This window comes from Oncorhynchus gorbuscha, linkage group LG03 (assembly GCF_021184085.1).
Source record: "Oncorhynchus gorbuscha isolate QuinsamMale2020 ecotype Even-year linkage group LG03, OgorEven_v1.0, whole genome shotgun sequence".
Lineage (NCBI taxonomy): Eukaryota > Metazoa > Chordata > Actinopteri > Salmoniformes > Salmonidae > Oncorhynchus > Oncorhynchus gorbuscha.
Window position 1 is genome coordinate 81,730,905 of NC_060175.1, and position 22,917 is coordinate 81,753,821.

A 22,917-nucleotide genomic window follows, 5' to 3' on the forward strand; every position below is an offset into this window, starting at 1 on the left:
TTCATAGTACATAGTACAGTTCATTTTGTTCAGTTTAGTCACAAGATTTCTCAATTTATAGTACGTTTGCCAATCCGCTGTTCAGCCAGACTTATATCCCATTCCCTTTTCCTCATCCCTTTCAACCACATAACTTTGAAATTCCTCCTCAATCTCCAGGGATTTAACAGTTTTTACAGTTGTTTTCGTACTGGGTGAATGTTTATTAGTAACTGGAATAAACAATTTAATAAATGTGTTAAGTGCAGCATCTGGTTGCTCCTCATTACACACCACAGACCAGCAAATATTCTTTACATCTTCAACATAGGACGAACTACAAAACATATTCTATCAGCTCTTATACACTATAATAAGCACAGCCTTTGGCACTTTGGATTTCCTAGGTATGGCTACTATATTATGATCACTACATCCAATGGATTTGGATATGGCTTAAGAGGAGATTTCTGCAGCATTAGTAAACATGTGATCAATACGTGTGGATGATGTCATTCCTGTGCTGTTTGCAAATACCCTCGTAGGTTGACTGATAACCTGAACCAGGTTGCAGGCACAAGTTATAGATTGTCCCTTTTTTCAATTTATGCCTAAAATGACATACCCAAATATACCTGCCTGTAGCTCGGGCCCTGAAACAAGGATATGCATATTCTTAATAGCATTTAAAAGGAAACACTTTGAAGTTTGTGGACATTTGAAAGGAATGTAGGACAATATAACACATTAGATCTGGTAGAAGATAGTACAAAGAAAAAAAACGAAATTTATTTCGTATTTTTTTGTACCATCATCTTTACAATGGAAGAGAAAGGCCATAATGGGTTATTCTAGCCCAGGCGCAATTTAGACATTGGCCACTAATGGCAGAACTGTATTTGAAATCTTGCACATCTATTCAAAATGTTGTATCAAGACTGCCCAAATGTGCCCAATTGGTTTATTCATACATTTTCAAGTTCATACTTGTGCACTCTCCTCAAACAATAGCATGGCATTCTTTCACTCTAATAGCTACTGTAAATTGGACAGTGCAGTTAGACAAGAATTTAAGCGTTCTGCCCATTATATGTCTATGTCCTGGGAATATTTTTTGTTTCTTACAACCTCATGCTGATCGCATTAGCCTATGTTAGCTCAACAGTCCTGCGGACAGGACACCGATCCTGAGGAAGTTTTTAATATTTTCTGGCTGACATAAATACTGACTGGCTTTCAGTCAGTATTTATGTCAGCCAGAAAATATATGTCTCTGTTGATAGCACATATAGTGGCTTGTGAAAGTATTCACCCCCCTTGGCATTTTTTATTTTTGTTGCCTTACAACCTGAAAATAAAATTCACTTTTTGGATGTTTGTATCATTTGATTTACACCACATGCCTACCACTTTGAAGATGCAAAATATTGAGCGTGCATGACTATTCACCCCCCTCAAAGTCAATACTTTGTAGAGCCACCTTTTGCAGCAATTACAGCTGCAAGTTTCTTGGAGTATGTCTCTATAAGCTTGGCACATCTAGCCACTGGGATTTTTGCCCATTCTTCAAGGCATAATTGCTCTAGCTCCTTCAAGTTGGATGGGTTCTGCTGGTGTACAGCAAAAAAGTCATACTACAGATTCTTAATTGGATTACGGTCTGGGCTTTGACTAAGGCCATTCCAAGACATTTAAATGTTCTCCTTAAACCACTTGAGTGTTGCTTTAGCAGTATGCTTAGGGTCATTTTCCTGCTGGAAGGTGAACCTCCGTCCCAGTCTCAAATCTCTGGAAGACTGAAACAGGTTTCCCTCAAGAATTTCTGTATTTAGCACCATCCATCATTCCTTAAATTCTGACCAGTTTCCCAGTCCCTGCTGATGAGAAACATCCCCACAGCATGATGCTGCCACCACCATGCTTCACTGTGAGAATGGTGTTCTCGTGATGATGGTGGTGTTGGGTTTGCGCCAGTGTTTTCCTTGACGACCAAAAAGTTACATTTTAGTCTCATCTGACCAGAGTACCTTCTTCCATATGTTTGGTGTTACACATGCCTCTGCGAAGAGGGAACGTAACACCCTGCTACAACTCAACTCCCCGTGAAGTGAAAGCGCTATGAACTGTAGGTGCGAGTAAGGATGACAAAAGGCAGAATGTGGTACCGTTTACAAGGAATTTATTCCTTCACACGGTAATATGGAGAAAAGGGGCTGGACGGAACCAAAGCAAAGAAAGTAAATATCAAAGCCCTCTCTCCTATCTTACCTGTCTAACCACTACTTACCTAATTTAGCACCACCTGGTGCCCTAACCAATATACAAGGGGGGTGGTCCGCCCAGGTCTTACCTAGTGTGCCTAGACAGTGAATATTCTACGGGTATATGTATGCCCGCAGGCCTCTTACCTAAGCACTCCCTAGGTGTCTTCCCCTTCCCCCCTGGGAACAAATTAAACAGGAGAACAAACAATTTCTCAAACAAACTAAGAAACAAAGACATCCAATAAGCTCTATCTGAGCAACAAACTCACACAGAACATACAAACTGCTCCCAGCAACAACTAACACAGTACATACCAACGACCAACATGCTATAACCCTGAGCCATCAACCGCCTCTCTCTCAGCAATGATCTATATCACATTCAATCTCTCCCCTCAACAACAGAACACTGGCTTTTATAGCTTCAGAAGGCATTGGAAATTGGAGACAGCTGCGTCCTGACGAGGGACGGGGTCAGCTCTACAATTAACCGTGGAGTTGAGCAATCAGCTTCTGGGGGATTTCAGGAAGCCATCTCCTGAAACACATTCAAATACACAAACTACAACACAAGAATTGGGGAACGTAACATTTGGAGAGTCTGCCACATGACTTTTGGCGAACACCAAACGTGTTTGCTTATTTTTTTCTTCAAGCAATTGCTTTTTTTCTGGCCACTCTTCCGTAAAGCCCAGCTCGGTGGAGTGTACGGCTTAAAGTGGTCCTATGGACAGATACTCCAATCTCAGCTGTGGAGCTTTGCAGCTCCTTCACGGTTATCTTTGGTCTCTTTGTTGCCTCTCTGACTAATGCCCTCCATGTCTGGTCTGTGAGTTTTGGTGGGCGGACCTCACTTGGCAGGATTGTTGTGGTGCCATATTCTTTCCATTTTTTAAATAATGGATTTAATGGTGCTCCGTGGGATGTTTTAAAGATTCAGATATTTTTTTATAACCCAAACCTGATCTGTACTTCTCCACAACTTTGTCCCTGACCTGTTTGGAGAGCTTCTTGGTCTTCATGGTGCTGCTTGCATGGTGGTGCCCCTTTCTTAGTGGTGCTGCAGACTCTGGGGCCTTTCAGAACAGGTGTATATATATATACTGAGATCATGTGACACTTAGATGTCACATACAGTGGGGCAAAAAAGTATTTAGTCAGCCACCAATTGTGCAAGTTCTCCCACTTTAAAAGATGAGAGGCCTGTCATTTTCATCATAGGTACACTTCAACTATGACAGACAAAATTAGGGAAAACAATCCAGAAAATCACATTATTTTCCACCATAATTTGCATGTAAATTCATTAAAAATCCTTCAATGTGATTTCCTCATTTTGTCTGTCATAGTTGAAGTGTACATATGATGAAAATTACAGGCCTCTCTCATCTTTTAAAGTGGGAGAACTTGCACAATTGGTGGCTGACTAAATACTTTTTAGCCCCACTCTAGGTGGAATTTATTTAAATAATTATGTGAATTCTGAAGGTAATTGGTTTCACTGGATCTTATTTAGGGGCTTCATAGCAAAGGCGGTGAATACATATGCACGCACCACTTTTTCATTGAATATTTATTTTATTTCCCTTCACCAATTTGGACTATTTTGTGTATGTCCATTACATGAAATCCAAATAAAAATCCATTCAGATTACAGGTTGTAATGCAACAAAATAGGAAGAAAGCCCAGGGGGATGAATACTTTTGCAAGGCACTGTACCATATTATACATTTCACACATATTATCCAGATACTCACTGTTAGCACTTGGTGGTCTATAGCAGCTTCGGTCAAGAATGGCCTTTAGGTGTGGCAAGTGAACCTGTTGCCATATTACAGCATTTGACAGAGGAAGACATGACAGTGATATTTATGTTCGAGCTGACAGTGCAGGGTGAGCTGCACTCAGTGGACTTCCTAGTAGGGCCAACTGCCCAGTGGAACAGCCACTTTACAATAGTGCATCTAAATCTTTTAAGGGGGGGGGTGAGAAGGATTACTTTATCCTATCCTAGGTATTCCTTAAAGAGGTGAGGTTTCAGGTGTCTCCGGAAGGTGGTGATTGACTCCGCTGTCCTGGCATCGTGAGGGAGTTTGTTCCACCATTGGGGGGCCAGAGCAGCGAACAGTTTTGACTGGGCTGAGCGGGAACTGTACTTCCTCAGTGGTAGGGAGGCGAGCAGGCCAGAGGTGGATGAACGCAGTGCCCTTGTTTGGGTGTAGGGCCTGATCAGAGCCTGGAGGTACTGAGGTGCCGTTCCCCTCACAGCTCCGTAGGCAAGCACCATGGTCTTGTAGCGGATGCGAGCTTCAACTGGAAGCCAGTGGAGAGAGCGGAGGAGCGGGGTGACGTGAGAGAACTTGGGAAGGTTGAACAGCAGACGGGCTGCGGCGTTCTGGATGAGTTGTAGGGGTTTAATGGCACAGGCAGGGAGCCCAGCCAACAGCGAGTTGCAGTAATCCAGACGGGAGATGACAAGTGCCTGGATTAGGACCTGCGCCGCTTCCTGTGTGACGCAGGGTCGTACTCTGCGGATGTTGTAGAGCATGAACCTACAGGAACCTCTACCCCCCTCCAGGTGTCGCTCATTTGCCCCATTATCCCCTATGTATTTATACCTGTGTTCTCTGTTTGTTGCTAGTTCGTCTTGTCTCGTCTATCAGTGTTTTTCCCATACTCCTGTTTTTTTTGTCTAGTCCCTGTTTCCCCAGTTTTGATCATTCTGCCTGCACTGAGCTTTCCTACCGTTCTGTACCTTGTGACACTGCCCTGGATTATTGACCTCTGCCTGTCCTGAGTCTGCCTACCGTTCTGTACCATTCGGACTTTGCTTTGGATTACTGACCTTGATCTGTCATTTGCCTGCCCCCTGTTTTGTAATACATGTTTGTTACCTCGAACTGTCTGCATCTGGGTCTTATCCTGAGGTCTGATACATGCAATAGCTGTAGGATCGACAGAGGCAGTTAGAGGGACATAAATTAGGTTACTTACATTGTGACTGCCAACGCCCCTAGGGCAATGTACATTTGCAGCAGCACTACGACAACTCAGCAACACAATGGTAGAGATTTACTGAGCAGGGCTTGGGTCACTGATAAGCCATTGTCTCAATGCAGCCTTGAAATGCAGGACATGGTCCAGGAGTCAAGATGATTTTGATGTACTTTGCATTCCTGTAGAGCATCTTCTGTTTATTAAAGGTGTCAAAGTTATCTATAAAAAAATTAGGCCAACAAAGCTACTGTTAAAAGCAAGAAAATAATATACTGTATAATTGAATATTTTCCGCACCTGGTTGCAGGAAGAGAATAATAGAGAGTTGTTATAGCAGATCTGGGGAGATGCAGAGGCACTTACTGAGATGGAACGTTGAGGCCCTGGGCCAGAAGGCAAAGCATCTGCTCTCCCAAGAGACTGTCATCAGCAGTTTGGGATAAAAGAATGGTGAGTTATGAACAAATGCATCTGTATGTCCTTTATTTTCTGCCTAAGATTGCACTACTGTATTAATCCCTTTCAAAATTGCATGTGCATGCATTGATGTAACTACTTAGGTGTAAAAGGGTAAAGGTGTAAAAATGGGGGATATTGACCCGCAATGATCTCAAAAAGATGACTTATACAGAGAGGCTTTGCATATTGCTCAGTCTTTTTATAGACCTGGGCCCTACTAGAAACCAAAAACCAGAGCGTATATTATGTAAACATCTTAAAGAGCGACTCCCCCTATAAAACAACTAATCCCTTTGAAAATGGCATCGATATGAGTCAGAAACATTTAAGATGAGGGAATACGTTATTTATAAGGATTGCCTGCTGCAGTTGTTTGAGAGATGTCCAGTTTGCAGCCAAACATGCAACATAGAGAAGACCAGCAAGAAGACCCTCTGCATCACACAGACATGCCCTCGCTGTGAGCAGTCCTATATATTGAGCAGGGAGGACACTTTAATCAGGTTGGTGACATTTAACCTAGTCAAAGATCAAAAAAGTTTTGACTTTTGTCCCAATTCACCTTCATAACCTAGCCTGGAGGAACCAGCCTGATTTCTGCGTTTACCATTTTATTTCACTTCACATATCACGATATCTGAACTGAACTAGAAAGGTGAATACAGCGATCAGATTGGTTCCACCATGCTAATCATAACCATCATTGATAATGTAATCAGTGCTCTGTGTGTGTGATCTACCAGTATCTTTGATGAGGGGCCATGAGCTGATCTATGCTGTCCTGCCCATAAATGGGGCACTGGCAAAGACCTTACCTTCAGCCTCACCTCTTGCCTTCTCACCAAGGTCGTCGATAGGGAGACCGGAATTAGGTAGGTTTAGTCTGACTTGTTCAAACTTAAACCTAGTATATGATTGTTTGTCAGATATCACCTATCCTAACTTCCATTGGTAATTAAACATTGACTGTGTATGTGTTCACAGATGCATCTATGGAGCCAGCATTTGGAGACTTGCAAGATGCTGTGATGAACTCCAGACTGACAGGCTTGACATTGATATCTCTAAATGTGTGAGCGACCTAGCACGTGGCATTCCAATTTTACTTGACAGAACTTTTACTTAAATTGTATTTTTTTATTATTGAATTCAATGGTGCCAGTCAATATGGGGAGTGGGAAACCCTGTGTATTCTGCACCAGAATCAGGGAACTCCTTCCTACTACACAGGAAGGTATGACCACTCTAACATGTTTGCCAGTGTAGCCCCATTACCACCAGACAAAATATTGATATGCACAGTATCTGTATCGGCTAGGAATGACAATGAATGGTGAAAGGTGCACATTGTTACATTAGCAGAACACTGATGCTATGGTATTATGTAAAGGGTTGTTTATTCTACATGTGTCACGCCCTGACCTTAGAGAGCTTTTTATGTCTCTATTTTGGTTTGGTCAGGGTGTGATTTGGGTGGGCATTCTACGTTCATTTTTCTACATTTTGTATTTCTTTGTTTTGGCCGGGTGTGGTTCTCAATCAGGGACAGCTGTCTATCGTTGTCTCTGATTGGGAACCATACTTACGTAGCCTTTTCCCACTGTTGTTTTCTGGTGTGTGTCTCCACCAGGCAGAACTGTTTTGTTTTGTTCAACTTTGTTATTTTTGTTCTAGTGTTCAGATTTTAATAAACATCATGAACACATACCACGCTGCGCTTTGGTCCACTCCTTCTTCATTCAACAGCCGTTACAATAAGGATCTGTTACTACATTTGACATTTATCAAAACACTTAGTTTCGAATATCTAAATAAATTCAGCAATCTCATATTACTCTGTAGGCTACTGACCTATTCAAAGCTTCCTCCGGCATCTCACCATACATCTATCTGCCTGTAGCGATTGAACTCAACCTGCAGGAGGTTTGTTTGTTGTGATTGAGTGCGGAAAAACAGCTGCGGGCAAAGTTCTGACAGATGGGTGTGTCTTGCTGGTGGCAAGGACACACCCAAGAAACACCCACATCATATCACCTCCAAGCCAACTCACGTTTGGTTTCTGTCATGGCCACGAGCATTTCTTGAGGAGCAAGCCAAAAAAACAAGGCCAAATCAGCAGGTGTAGTTCCCCTTTAAACTTCTGTGTCTCAGTTTTCAACTGAAATCACGTCGGGGTAAGAATAGTGAAGTTTGTGCCTGGTAAGTTAATGAAGTGTTTGCTGGGGGAAAGATTACATCTGTGTCTCACTGTCATCCATAACAAAAATCTATTAAATGTTAAGATCATCAGGTGTAAAATGTGGCCACACTCAATTTCCATTAAACACGAGAAGGCAATACAATTAAAAATACCCAGCTTCCTCAGATCGAGACCAACATTATTCTAATAGTGGTTTGATGGGATCCTACCCAACATTAGCACACCACAATATAAGATACAAGGCCTTGGCTTTCAGACTAGGTCTCCCTTTAAAGATAATCATATTTCTTACTTGGCTGAACCCGCAAGAGGGCTCATGTAGATGGACCAGCCCCTAACTGTTTGCCATTGACCTAAGAAACAAGCCACGATTGCTGCTTAAAACAGAATCACTCAATGAAAATGCTAATGATTGGAAGTTGAAAAGAATCACTCATCGTCTCATGCTATCTTGTGGTTTATTGGCACTGGTGATTGATATGCCTCTGAGAAAATGCATTTAGATCAAACAATAAAGGAAAGGCTTTTCCCCCTCTTTAAAAAGTATTGTGTTTTCTCAACATTAAAACAGCTTTTAAATGATACTCTTTATTAATGTCAGTTGAGGAAATGATAATTAGATTATGAATAGCAGAGCCTGGTAAGGTGGCCGGCACATTCACAGCTCAAGACTGCAAACATGTCTGTGTCTGTCTCGGTGTCTGTCACCATCTCTGTTTTCATCTCTGAATCCGTATCTGTCTGTCTCCATGGGCAGATTTGATTATGCTAAGCCGCGGGGAACCGGCCTATGGCCCGTTACATCATCGGGCGAAAGCAGGGAGGGTGGAGCTCCCTTCTCAAATGGAACAGCAATCTGACATTTTGTCTACAAGGCAGTATGGTGCATCGTCCAGAAACATCTCTTTTCCATAAAATAAATGTTAAAATGTTCTAACTATATTTTACATTGGGAAGGCAGAGCATTTTGCATGGGAAAACATTGAATCCTAACCGTACTTAATTGCATCATTTCTGTTTTGAGCGGACTTCACCTTGGGCACCTGTTTCACACACGGGAGCCAGCCCGGTTCCAAATCGAATGCAATCAACTTTCAGCTGATGCAAACGCGCCTACACGGGTACCCGGGGCAGGGTTAATCGAACCCCCTCCATCTGTCTTGGGAAAGACAGAGAAATGAATGCCCATTCCTGTTGCAAAAACAAAACACACACCATGAGGTTGGGAAAAGTTGGGTGTGCCCGAATACACAGGTGACAATGAGTAAAGCACACAGCCAAGACTAAAAAAAACAAGTTCACAGAGCCCTCAGGCAAGTGGTGGTTGAAGATCCTACCCGTTTGGCTTGCCTTACTAAGGCAGCGTCTTGGCTTCTCCGGAAGTGTTAAAATAAGTTATCCTTCTGAGGAACCTACAGAGAGGGACCTAAAACACAATTAGTGGTTCTGCTGTGGTTGTGTCCTTCCAACTGCACCACTGGTGTGGAACATTCATGCCACTGTGTTGATTAGAGAATGCCTTGCAGGTGTGTTGATTATTAATGCTATACAGGTATGTTGAGTGACAAAGCCCTGTCCTTTGCCAGCATGGTGCTGTAGTGATTGGGGCTGTAGCTGTCCAGGTTGCTGAAATTGGGTTTCTTCACTGTGATGCAGTGAACAGAGCTGTCCATGGAACTAAACTAGAGCATCTTGATAATGCTGTAGTGAGTAGACCTGTCTATGGTGCTGAAACTGGAGCTGTTCAGTCACGGCTATACCCCTCACTGAGCTACACATGTGGAATAGCAATACATTTAATGGTGAGAAGATTTGCAATCGTGAAAGTGTTTATTTCAGTGTGAAGATATCAAGCTTTCCTACTATGAACTCTTTGTAGCAGGTTCGACAGGTTGTATTGTTCTGAATGAACAACAATACTGGTATAATTAAGAATTTTGACACACTCCATGAAGTCTTTAAACAATGAGCCTTCAGGAGTAAATGTCAATGTCAGCATTAATATAATTTCTAAATGTCATGTGCGGTTTTTGGAACACCAAAACCTTTGAGAATTTTGGTCACTCACGACAGCAGTAGACATTCCTGCAGCTCACAATTGCATCACTGTATATGCACTGTTCACTTTAGACCCACGTGCATTACTGCCACCATCTCATGGAGAGGTTTTGAGATAGAGGTAACTGCCAAAATAATGGAAACACTTGAGTAAATGAGGGACACAAAGTATAATTAAAGCAGGTGCTTCCACACAGGTGTGGTTCCTGAGTTAATTAAGCAATAACATCCCATAATGCTTAAGGGCATGTATAAAAATGTCCAGTTTCACATTATTTTGGCTATCATGGCTAGAAGAAGAGATCTCAGTGACTTTGCAAGAGGGGTCTCATAGGCGCATAGGGGTTTAAAATGTGTGTGTGTGTGTCTCAGTCACCAGATCTCAACCCAATTCAACACTTATGAGAAATTCTGCAGTGGCGCCTGAGACTGTTTACCACCCCCAAATTATGGAAGAGGGGTGTCACATCCCTCCAATAGAGTTCCAGACCCTTGTCAAATCTATGCCAAGATGCATTTAAGCTGTTCTGGCATTTTATGTTGGTGTTTCCTTTATTTTGGAAGTTACCTGTGTGTCATAAAGATATAGTCATATAAGTCATATAGTCACAATAAAGAAAAATAATAGCCCCTCGGAGACTAGAGAATTTACTAGCCTGGAGACTGAGCATTCAGATCTGCAGAAACTTAACGTGTGCTTGGTTGATGCCAGGACTTATTGTTTTTCAATGAGATCCTTGCATTTTGCACTGCTTTGACAAAGTATCTTAATCCAACGGAGCTTTGAAGCATATCGCTCGCTCCTAACGCTGTCAAAGACAAATCTCATTCATTCAATGTTAAAACAGCCCTGTTGTGGGCTGCATGCTGAAGATGTCTGAGGCTGGGAATGATTGTCTAACTCTGATTCTGCTCCAAGATATTTAAGTTGTCTCTGTTTGTTTCTCTGTTATCCTCTTCTTCACATCGTGTCTCCTCCATCCCCATCAGAGTGTTGATTATTACATAGCCTCGCAGCAGAGACGCTCATTCAAAGTGACATTATGCCCATAACCCCTGAGAGGAGTGTGTCACACTTTCTCCTCTTGCTCCATGTTTTTATTCACTCCTTGGCCTCCATGGGAATGAACCTCACCTTTCCAATCAAGCCGAAAATGTTTTCACCACTTTTAGAGCAGTGTGATTTCAGGGCCGGGGGCGTGTTCTGTATACCAGTGATAAAGATTCGAAACAATGCAGTGGAGGAGTGGAGCTGGCTTTCAGTCATACCGTGGGTATAGAGGAGGGAGGACAGGCTCTCTCAGCCTTATTGTCTTCCACACATACTGATCAGGGCTGAATTACTCCTTGTAATGGCACTTACCTCTCCCTTATTTCCTATGGTAGCCATTAAACCATCACTTGACTGATGAACTTGACTATTTGAATATCCCTCTCCGCCGTCCAGTTTATGAACAGCCTAGGGTGAATGATCCTTCACCAGAAGGTTGATTTCAGCTCTCTTCTTTAAACCTCTTGTTACTAATGAGTGGCGATTTGGTTATGAATATATATTATCTGCAGTCACCATGAAGAGGATCAAGCGTATGAAATGTACAGGGCAATTAGATGGTAACAGAGTGATACTGAGATTTAGATTTTTCACAAAATGAATGCTAAACAAAAACCAATGATTACAAAGTTAAACAAAACAGCCAACTATGCAGATGCAAAGTTTGGTGACAAATTAACGGCACAACAACAGCACAACCTTGCATCTGCACCGTTCTTCAAGTAAATGTGTTTTGGTAAAATATTCAGTGGAAATGGTCAAAAGTAGCACATGTGCATAGAGTTTTATTGTTTGTTTAACTTTTCAATCATTGTTTTACTTTTTTTTTAACATACATTTTAAAGTGAACATCTGAGTCTCAGCAACACTCTCTTTGCATGGAATTGCCCTACATGAAATGTAGCCTGGTTTGTTTGCACCCACTTGCGTGTCATATTACCATGTTATTGTAATGAACTTCGTCTGTAGTTTGGAGAGTCAGACCGAAATGCAGCGTGTAGGTTACTCATGACTTTTAATGAAGAAAATACGGTACATGAAATAACTGAAAATACGAAAACAACAAACGAGTGAAACTAATTACAGCCTATCTGGTGACTAACACAGAGACAGGTACAATCACCCACGAAATACAACGCGCACTCAGGCTGCCTAAATACGGTTCCCAATCCGAGACAACGAGAATCAGCTGACTCCAATAAAGGAATCGCCTCAGGCAGCCAAGCCTAACTAGACACACCCCTAATATACACACTCCCAATTAATACAACCCCAATACGAAATACAACATATAAACCCATGTCACACCCTGGCCTACCCAAACATACAACAAAACACAAGATACAATGACCAAGGCGTGACAGTTATGCTGTGGGGAGAAGTGCTTCAAAAAATGTGTGTAAGATGTACTAGGTAAATATAATCTATGTAAGTGTCTATAGGTGTTCTTAAGTGGATGTTCCTATGTGAGACCACCTGTGTTGATTTCCAATGGTAAGAGGCTGATAATCAGGACTGACCATAAGGTACCTTGCCGTTTCAGTGTGATACTGGGGAAATCTTGCTTTAAGACCTGATAGTCTTTACACTCAGGCAGGCTGTAGAGGAACAGTCATTACTTAGTGCTCGCTGAGGGGGACAGAGCTAGAACGTGTGCTCAGAGACTGCCTGTCAATGGGAGGAGGACGCAGACGGACAGAGCGAGAGAGAAAGCGAAAGAGAGAAAGAGAGAGTGAGAGGGGAGATTCTACAGCAGTTAATTAAGGATCACTCTGTATGTGCCTGTAAACGCAAAGAGGCAAATCTATTCTGTGTCAGTGCCAGGGTCTCCTCGAGGGAATACAGTGATATTTCAAAGGAGGAAATGGCAAGGCTCTAAATCTGTTTCAGTCTCTGTGCTCATTGTTGGTCGTCCTCAGACAAAGTGAAGGAGGGCAAGCCGTGAAGTGTCAGAGGAGTTTGGGAGTCTCGACACCTAAATCAAGGATAAAGTTGTGGGGGGGATTCACATCAGCTTCGGGATGGATGGATTTAAGATAATGTGATAGAATAATAATTTACTCTACCAGGATTACGAGGATCTTTACTCAGGTAGGAGATTTACTGTATAAAGGAGGAGAGATGTTTAGTGTTTCGATGGAAGTATAAATAAAACTGTACCCAAGGGACTTTACATGAACAAATATGGAGACCGTTTCATAAAATCTGCATCACTTAGATTTAAGTGAGTTTGTACGTAGTTATGCATTAAGAAAATTCCTTAAAAGTACTGTGCTCTGTTTTTATGACATACATTTGCTTGCAATTTGTAGTAACATTACTTTTACAATATTTACTGTTTGCATAATCTTGTGGATTTCATGTTCCTCTTTTATTCCAAGGCTGATTTATTCCAAAGGTTACATCCAGTCTGTTGAAATACATAATGTTTGAATTATCAAATGTACTGACAGTTTTTGGAAATGTTCTGGGCCAATTATGTTATCTACAGTACTTTACTGTACATGAACACATATGAGAAGATCGATAGTGCATTAGAAAGAAAATACATGTCATGTGTTTTGCAGACTATGCCACCTTTTTACAGATGTAAGGTCCTTTAAACAGGGAAAACAGAGACTTTAATATCTAGGCTGAACTACGATTGGATCTTAATGTGATCACCCTGTTGTTTCTCCTGCAATGTAAGGAAATGTAACACTTGTAATGTATTTAAGCTTTAAAAAGGCTTATGAAGTTTTTTATTTGGATTTAGACATTTCAGTCAGTTGATTTTCACTTACGGAAAATGTATCAACCCCAACAAAAATGTTAATTAATTATAATCCACATAATAATTCAATTTCCTGTTACTGCTGGAAGGTTTTATTGCTGTAGCAAACTGGCTCAAATGAAGATCCTATATCTATACTGTAGGATATGTGGAATGAATAGCAAAAGGCCAGCAACATTTTTTTCTCTGAAGCACTATCATTGAAAGCCAATCCAAGGCGGAAGCACAGACACAGTAGGCTACATTCAAAATAATATCTAAAACCTAATCCAATACAAAATCTCATTACCTATTAAAGACACCTGCATAAAAGCAGATTTTACTTTGATATGCTCCCCGAAAAAAAATCTCATTTTGTAATGTGTTGAACCGAAACACTGCTTGCAGGCAACACCTCTAGTTTGTTGATGTAAAGATATGTTGACAGTGGTAATTATTTAGATTATAACTGAGAAAAAAAACAACACTGAAACTGAATCTAATAAAAAATCGTACTACATGACAAAGGCACCTGCCCAAAAGCTATTTTCTCTTTCACAAGCTTCACTAAAAATGAACATTTTTGTAATCTGTTGAATACAATCACAATGTAATGCTATCACCACGTTTGTTGATGCCAATATCTTTTTAGAGGCAATTATTTACAAAGTTGAATCATTCTCAACCCAACCCTAACCTTAACCCGGGATCTGTATGTGTCTTGAAGACCCCTTATCTAAACAGCTTTGTGAGATACATTACATGACTGTTGATTCCCATTATGGTTCTATCACTTTCACAGCCTTGTGACATCCAAAAGACACCCATAGAAAAGAGATGGCAGCTAACTGCCTGCGAACCAGGAGAGAAATCTTCTTTTTTATTTCAAATTTTGGTTTAAAGGCAAGCAAGAAGAGATAGTCAGGTTGAAGAGGGGGATTCAGCCTGTCAGGGGAAATCTCAGCTGCATGGAATAAGTCTCCAGGGACCATTCCACATTTGCTGCTGCACTGTGGCTCAGGGACAAAATAGGGCAGGAATAAAAAGATCACAAACGAGCAGTTGATTATCACGTTGAATGATACACTGTTTATTATGAGGTTTATGTGGAAGTTCATTGGGTCAATGTGCCAGGACATGGTTTTGTGTGCTTCTGTGTGTGTGCATGCGCACGTGTGTGCTTTCATTTGGTCATGAAGGCATCTGTGCTTGCGTGTGTGACATGATGACCTTTGACTGTGCCCCCCCCCCTGCTATAGCAGATGTGTGCTGTCATGTCCTGGCTGCTTTGCCTGGTCCTCTGGGTCAGTGGGACAGCCATCCAGCTCTGCCAGGCCACCTTCTATGAGACCATACAGCTACAGCCGCACCATGTGACACGGCCTGGAAGGACTTCCATTCACATGATTGGTGAGTCATCAACAACACCCTCCTCCACTTCTACCTCTGCTTTGTTCCACTTTTGAGTTGTTTAAATGTAGGTCCAATGGAACATTGCAAAAGGTTTTGTCCCTTTTTATAGCCTTTGTATGGATAATTGCGGTACAGAGTAATGGTTGTTTACTGGAACAAAACAAGATAGGGAGGAGGGCGTGGTTCATATACGTATATTCTACGTAGAACTTTGTTCTTTGTAAATAGTCACTGAAAAAATGACCAACTTTCCCTAACCTCTTGCAGGTTAATGTATTTCAGGTTAATGTAATCTTGTTCTAGAGGCAGCTCTTGTAATGCCCGGAGTGGAGTGGAGGAAGAAGTCAGGCGCAGGAAACAGAGAATTCAGTGTAGCAGTACTTTTAATTCACTACAAAGGTGAAACCGACGCCAACCCAAACAAATGCCCCAAAACACGGGGAACTAAACAGTCCAGAAAATAACACATCCACGGACAACCGTGACCTACAGTCGTGCACAATAGTACACAGAGAATAATCCCGCACACCCAGCAGGCGGGCCGGCTGGATAATAAAGCCCCACCAATAAACCTAATTAAACACAGGTGTAACTAATAAACAGACAAGGAGGAAAAAAGGATCAGTGGCAGCTAGTAGGCCGGTGACGGCGACTGCCGAGCTCCACCCGAACAGGAGGGGGAGCCACCTTTGGTAGGAGTCGTGACAGCTCTGCAGAGTGGTCACTCGCTAGCATAGGCACTAAGTCATACAATCTGATTTTAAACCTAACTTTAACCCTAACCTTAACCCTAACCTTAAACACATTGCTAATACCTAACCCTGACCTTAAATTAAGGTCAAAAAGTGAACTTCTGTTGTCATACATTCTTACAATTTAGCCAATTTTCACTTTGCAGCTGGCCCATCTAGCTGAAGTCGCTAAGTTCTGCCTCCAGGACAAGACATCCCAATAAACTTCAACCTGTTAACCACTTTAGAAAAGGTGTGTTGTGTGTGGTGTCACAGGGGGCTTCTTTTGACAAAGCCATTATTTTCTAATGGATGACAGGCTAATTAGCTAGGACTAATCACCCATTAGCTATCTAGCATACACATTGCACTGTGTTACATTTGTCTTTTGTGTACAGAGGGTTTGCTTCAAAATTCCAAACCAACATGGCAAGACTGTGTTTATTCATTTTGAGCTACAGTTTGCAGGATCTGGCGGAAATATTTACTCTTGGGTCCACCTCAGCCACAATAACTCTCATGCTGATATATGAGTTAATTTACCAACAAACGATTCTCCTCCTTTTGGTTCGGGTGATTACAATCTCTATGAAATTGTGCTGAATTGAAATTGGACCAGCGGTACTTTTGTTTTCAGGAAGCCTAAGTTATGGATATTGTGAATGGAAGTATACATAGGAGAGAATCATTCAAAAGCTGCATAGTGAATCTTGTCAAGGCTTTGCAAAGAGAGCTGTGCCAGTGCTTTTAACTGAGCGTGCAGCACTCCTCAGTGGCTGTTCTATTTCCAACGCCTGAGTAGTGGTAAAGCAGGTCAACTGCTTCTTGTATTCAACATTTCATGTCAGTGTCAGGACAGTAATTCTCGCTACAGCACCTTTGTTTCATCGCTCAGTCACACGCGAGTATAATATAGTATGTGCTATCATATTTGGACAACTGCAGCCCAACCAAAACCCAGGGTATAATAACATGTGGACAAATGCAGCCCATCCAAATGCCAGGGTATAATAACATGTGGACAAATGCAGTCCAACCAAAACCCAGGGTATAATAACATGTGGACAAATGCAGTCCAACCAAAACCCAGGGAATAATAACATGTGGACAAATGCAGCCCAACCAAAACCCAGGGTATAATAACATGTGGACAAATGCAGCCCAACCAAATGCCAGGGTATAATAACATGTGGACAAATGCAGCCCAACCAAATGGGCCAGGGTATAATAACATGTGGACAAATGCAGCCCAACCAAATGCCAGGGCCTTATAACATGTGGACAAATGCAGCCCAACCAAATGCCAGGGTATAATAACATGTGGACAAATGCAGCCCAACCAAATGCCAGGGCCTTATAACATGTGGACAAATGCAGCCTAACCAAATGCCAGGGTATTATAACATGTGGACAAATGCAGCCCAACCAAATGCCAGGGCGGCCTTATAACATGTGGACAAATGCAGCCCAACCAAATGCCAGGGCCTTATAACATGTGGACAAATGCAGCCCAACCAAATGCCAGGGTATTATAACATGTGGACAAATGCAGCCCAACCAAATGCCAGGGTATTATAACATGTGGACAAATGCAGCCCAACCAAATGCCAGGGCCTTATAACATGTGGACAAATGCAGCCCAACCAAAACCCAGGGTATAATAACATGTGGACAAATGCAGCCCAACCAAATGCCAGGGTATAATAACATGTGGACAAATGCAGCCCAACCAAATGCCAGGGCCTTATAACATGTGGACAAATGCAGCCCAACCAAATGCCAGGGTATTATAACATGTGGACAAATGCAGCCCAACCAAATGCCAGGGTATAATAACATGTGGACAAATGCAGCCCAACCAAATGCCAGGGCCTTATAACATGTGGACAAATGCAGCCCAACCAAATGCCAGGGTATTATAACATGTGGACAAATGCAGCCCAACCAAATGCCAGGGCGGCCTTATAACATGTGGACAAATGCAGCCCAACCAAATGCCAGGGCCTTATAACATGTGGACAAATGCAGCCCAACCAAATGCCAGGGTATTATAACATGTGGACAAATGCAGCCCAACCAAATGCCAGGGTATTATAACATGTGGACAAATGCAGCCCAACCAAATGCCAGGGTATTATAACATGTGGACAAATGCAGCCCAACCAAATGCCAGGGTATTATAACATGTGGACAAATGCAGCCCAACCAAATGCCAGGGTATTATAACATGTGGACAAATGCAGCCCAACCAAAACCCAGGGTATAATAACATGTGGACAAATGCAGCCCAACCAAATGCCAGGGTATAATAACATGTGGACAAATGCAGCCCAACCAAATGCCAGGGTATAATAACATGTGGACAAATGCAGCCCAACCAAATGCCAGGGTATAATAACATGTGGACAAATGCAGCCCAACCAAATGCCAGGGTATAATAACATGTGGACAAATGCAGCCCAACCAAATGCCAGGGTATAATAACATGTGGACAAATGCAGCCCAACCAAATGCCAGGGTATAATAACATGTGGACAAATGCAGCCCAACCAAATGCCAGGGTATTATAACATGTGGACAAATGCAGCCCAACCAAATGCCAGGGTATAATAACATGCGGACAAATGCAGCCCAACCAAATGCCAGGGTATAATAACATGCGGACAAATGCAGCCCAACCAAATGCCAGGGTATAATAACATGCGGACAAATGCAGCCCAACCAAATGCCAGGGTATAATAACATGCGGACAAATGCAGCCCAACCAAATGCCAGGGTATAATAACATGTGGACAAATGCAGCCCAACCAAATGCCAGGGTATAATAACATGCGGACAAATGCAGCCCAACCAAATGCCAGGGTATAATAACATGTGGACAAATGCAGCCCAACCAAATGCCAGGGTATAATAACATGTGGACAAATGCAGCCCAACCAAATGCCAGGGTATAATAACATGTGGACAAATGCAGCCCAACCAAATGCCAGGGTATAATAACATGCGGACAAATGCAGCCCAACCAAATGCCAGGGTATAATAACATGTGGACAAATGCAGCCCAACCAAATGCCAGGGTATAATAACATGTGGACAAATGCAGCCCAACCAAAACCCAGGGTATAATAACATGTGGACAAATGCAGCCCAACCAAATGCCAGGGTATAATAACATGTGGACAAATGCAGCCCAACCAAAACCCAGGGTATAATAACATGCGGACAAATGCAGCCCAACCAAATGCCAGGGTATAATAACATGTGGACAAATGCAGCCCAACCAAATGCCAGGGTATAATAACATGTGGACAAATGCAGCCCAACCAAATGCCAGGGCCTTATAACATGTGGACAAATGCAGTCCAACCAAATGCCAGGGTATTATAACATGTGGACAAATGCAGCCCAACCAAATGCCAGGGTATAATAACATGTGGACAAATGCAGCCCAACCAAATGCCAGGGCCTTATAACATGTGGACAAATGCAGCCCAACCAAATGCCAGGGTATAATAACATGTGGACAAATGCAGCCCAACCAAATGCCAGGGTATTATAACATGTGGACAAATGCAGCCCAACCAAATGCCAGGGTATAATAACATGTGGACAAATGCAGCCCAACCAAATGCCAGGGTATTATAACATGTGGACAAATGCAGCCCAACCAAATGCCAGGGCCTTATAACATGTGGACAAATGCAGCCCAACCAAATGCCAGGGTATTAGAAGATTCCATGTTTGTGTCCTGATGTCTACAGAGGCTATTGAGGCAGCAATAATGACAGGTTCAAAAAACACTGTCACAATATAGCCTCGAATGCACAATTTCAAAGGTTTTATACAGTACATCCTCCTACTGTATATTTAGACTACTAAAAGTACATTTTGTGTGTTAATTATATGTTTTTCTTTGGTGAATGAAATGTCAGCACAACATACAGTAGACTAAATGCTTATTGGGTTCTGTTCTTTTCCATGTCAAATCTCCACTTTAGTGAGATTTATTTGGAGAAAGCTGTGAGCCTGATTGGAGTTACTGCTCTCTCGTGAGTCTTTGTTGTTTAGACGTCCCTGATCATAGGCTTTCCTGAAAAGATTGATTGCACCGGTACTGAAAGCAGCTAACTGGCCTAGCTGGTCCAATCATAAAGCAATGACGGAGGAGTAACCCAACATGGATGTCATGTTAGTACAGTTGCTTGCGAAGGTATTCATCCCCTTTGGTATTTTTCCTAATTTGTTGCCTTACAACCTGGAATTAAAATGCATTTTTTGGAGGTTTGTATCATTTGATTTACACAACATGCCTACCACTTTGAAGATGCAAAATATTTTTTCTTGTGAAACAAGCAAGAAATAAGACAAAAAAACTGAAAACTTGAATGTGCATAACTATTCACCACTCCAAAGTCAATACTTTGTCGAGCTGTCTTTTGCAGCAATTACAGCTGCAAGTCTCTTGGGGTATGTCTCTATAAGCTTGGCACATCCAGCCACTGGGATTTTTGCCCATTCTTCAAGGCAAAACTGCTCCAGCTCCTTCTAGTTGGATGGGTTCCGCTGGTGTACAGCAATCTTTAAGTCATACCACAGATTCTTAATTGGATTACGGTCTGGGCTTTGACTAGGCCATTACAAGACATTTAAATGTTTCCCCTTAAACCACTCGAGTGTTGCTTTAGCAGTATGCTTAGGGTCATTGTCCTGCTGGAAGGTGAACCTCCGTCCCAGTCTCAAATCTCTGGAAGACTCAATTCTGACCAGTTTCCCAGTCCCTGCTGATGAGAAACATCCCCACAGCATGATGCTGCCACCACCATGCTTCACTGTGGGGATGGTGTTCTCGTGTTGATGGGTGGTGTTGGGTTTGCGCCAGTGTTTTCCTTGACGGCCAAAAAGTGAAATTTTAATCTCATCTGACCAGAGTACCTTCTTCCATACGTTTGGGGAGTCTCCCACATGCCTTTTGGCTAACACCAAACGTGTTTGCTTATTTTTTCTCTAATCAATGTTTTTTTCTGGCCACTCTTCCGTAAAGTCTAGCCCTGTGGAGTGTACTGCTTAAAACGGTCCTATGGACAGATACTCAAATCTCCGCTACGGAGCTTTGCAGCGCCTTCAGGATTATCTTTGGTCTCTTTGTTGCCTCTCTGATTAATGCCCTCCTTGCCTGGTCCATGAGTTTTGGTGGCTGGCCCTCTCTTGGGAGGTTTGTTGTGGTGCCATATTCTTTCGATTATTTTATAATGGATTTAATGGTGCTCCATAGGATGTTCAAAGTTCCTGATCTTTTTTATAACCCAACCCTGATCTGTAACTCTCTACAACTTTGTCCCTGACCTGTTTGGAGAGCTCCTTGGTCTTCATGGTGCCGCTTGCTTGATGGTGCCCCTTGCTTAGTGGTGTTGCAGATTCTGGGGCCTTTCAGAACAGGGGGTGAATACATATGCACGCACCACTTTTCAGCTTTTAATTTTTTTTTTTTTAAGTTATTGTTTTTCATTTCACTTCACCAATTTTGACTATTTTGTGTATGTCCATTACATGCAATCCAAATAAAAATCCATTTAAATTACAGGTTGTAATGCAACAAAATAGGAAGAACGCCAAGGGGGATGAATACTTTTGCAAGGCACTGTAGCTCTAGTCCTTGAGAGTAAAAACTAAACAGAACGCCACTTAAAACTACACAGGGTGCCATATAAAACTAATCACTGCACCATTTAAAACAAATACAGAGCACCATTTAAACCTACACAGAGCACCATTTAAACCTACACAGAGCGCCATTTAAACCTACACAGAGCGCCATTTAAACCTACACAGAGCACCATTTAAAACTACACAGAGTGCCATTTAAAACTAAACACGGCACCATTTAAAACTACACCGAGCACCATTTAAAACTAAACATGGCACCATTTAAAACTACACCGAGCACCATTTAAAACTAAACAGGGCATCATTAAAAACTACACAGAGCACCATTTAAAACTAAACAGGGCACCATTTAAACCTACACAGAGCGCCATTTAAACCTACACAGAGCACCATTTAAACCTACACAGAGCACCATTTAGACCTACACAGAGTGCCATTTAGACCTACACAGAGTGCCATTTAGACCTACACAGAGTGCCATTTAGACCTACACAGAGTGCCATTTAAAACTAAACAGGGCACCATTAAAAACTACACAGAGCACCATTTAAAACTAAACAGGGCACCATTTAAACCTACACAGGGCACCATTTAAAACTAAACAGGGCACCATTAAAAACTATACAGAAGCCATTTAAAACTACAGAGTGTTATTTAAAACTACACAAACCCCAATTTAATGTGATGGCCTTGTACACAGATACACAATGCATATACTTCTTTTTCTACTGTATTATTGACTGTATGTTTGTTTTACTCCATGTGTAACTCTGTGTTGTTGTATGTGTCGAACTGCTTTGCTTTATCTTGGCCAGGTCGCAATTGTAAATGAGAACTTGTTCTCAACTTGCCTACCTGGTTAAATAAAGGTGAAATAAGAAATTGTTTAAAAATAGATACACACATTAGATGGGACTAATATAGGACTGTAATGCTGAATGTTTCAGTTGTGTGTCTGTCCCATAAACATTTCTAAACAACAATGAAGGGGAACATGTTTTCTGAGCTTGAGATTCCCAGCTATCGAGTAATGGCCTTATGAAATCTCCTCTGAGACATCAGTGCTGCTGTTCTATGAGCTTTGTGATGGTACAGACCATAATTACATTCTCCCTCTGAAGAATCAATCACTTGGGATGTTGGCATACAGCTGTAAAGACAATACACTCGACAAACACACATTTCCGACAAGGATTTGAGAGAGATTTCAAATTCAACCAAAAATATGAATAGTGGTTAGTTAATCTTGTAGGAAGCATACCATCATTAATTTTCTGGATCAGGGGAAAGAGTAAAAACCTTGTTATTCCTGAATACCATAATTTGTCTTGTCCTCATGCCAGGATAA

The 22,917-nt window shown here is 41.9% G+C and overlaps 1 protein-coding gene across 7 annotated transcripts in view; it reads left to right on the forward strand.

The window, feature by feature from the left end:
* Positions 1-12,288: 12,288 nt before the first annotated feature.
* Positions 12,289-22,917, forward strand: part of LOC124022290 (chemokine-like protein TAFA-1) — a 44,210-nt gene continuing 33,581 nt past the window's right edge. For 2 of the 7 annotated variants that reach the window (XR_006836362.1, XM_046337215.1), the window contains exons 1-2: positions 12,649-13,100; positions 15,024-15,171. Coding sequence is in view for 6 of the 7 variants with exons in the window: in XM_046337215.1 (XP_046193171.1) it covers positions 15,024-15,171 (148 nt within the window). In the remaining variant the exon portion in view is untranslated. Of the gene's footprint in view, positions 12,423-12,648; positions 13,101-15,020; positions 15,172-22,917 lie in introns of those variants that run through there. The other 5 variants (XM_046337223.1, XM_046337235.1, XM_046337228.1 and 2 more) reach the window with 5 other exon arrangements.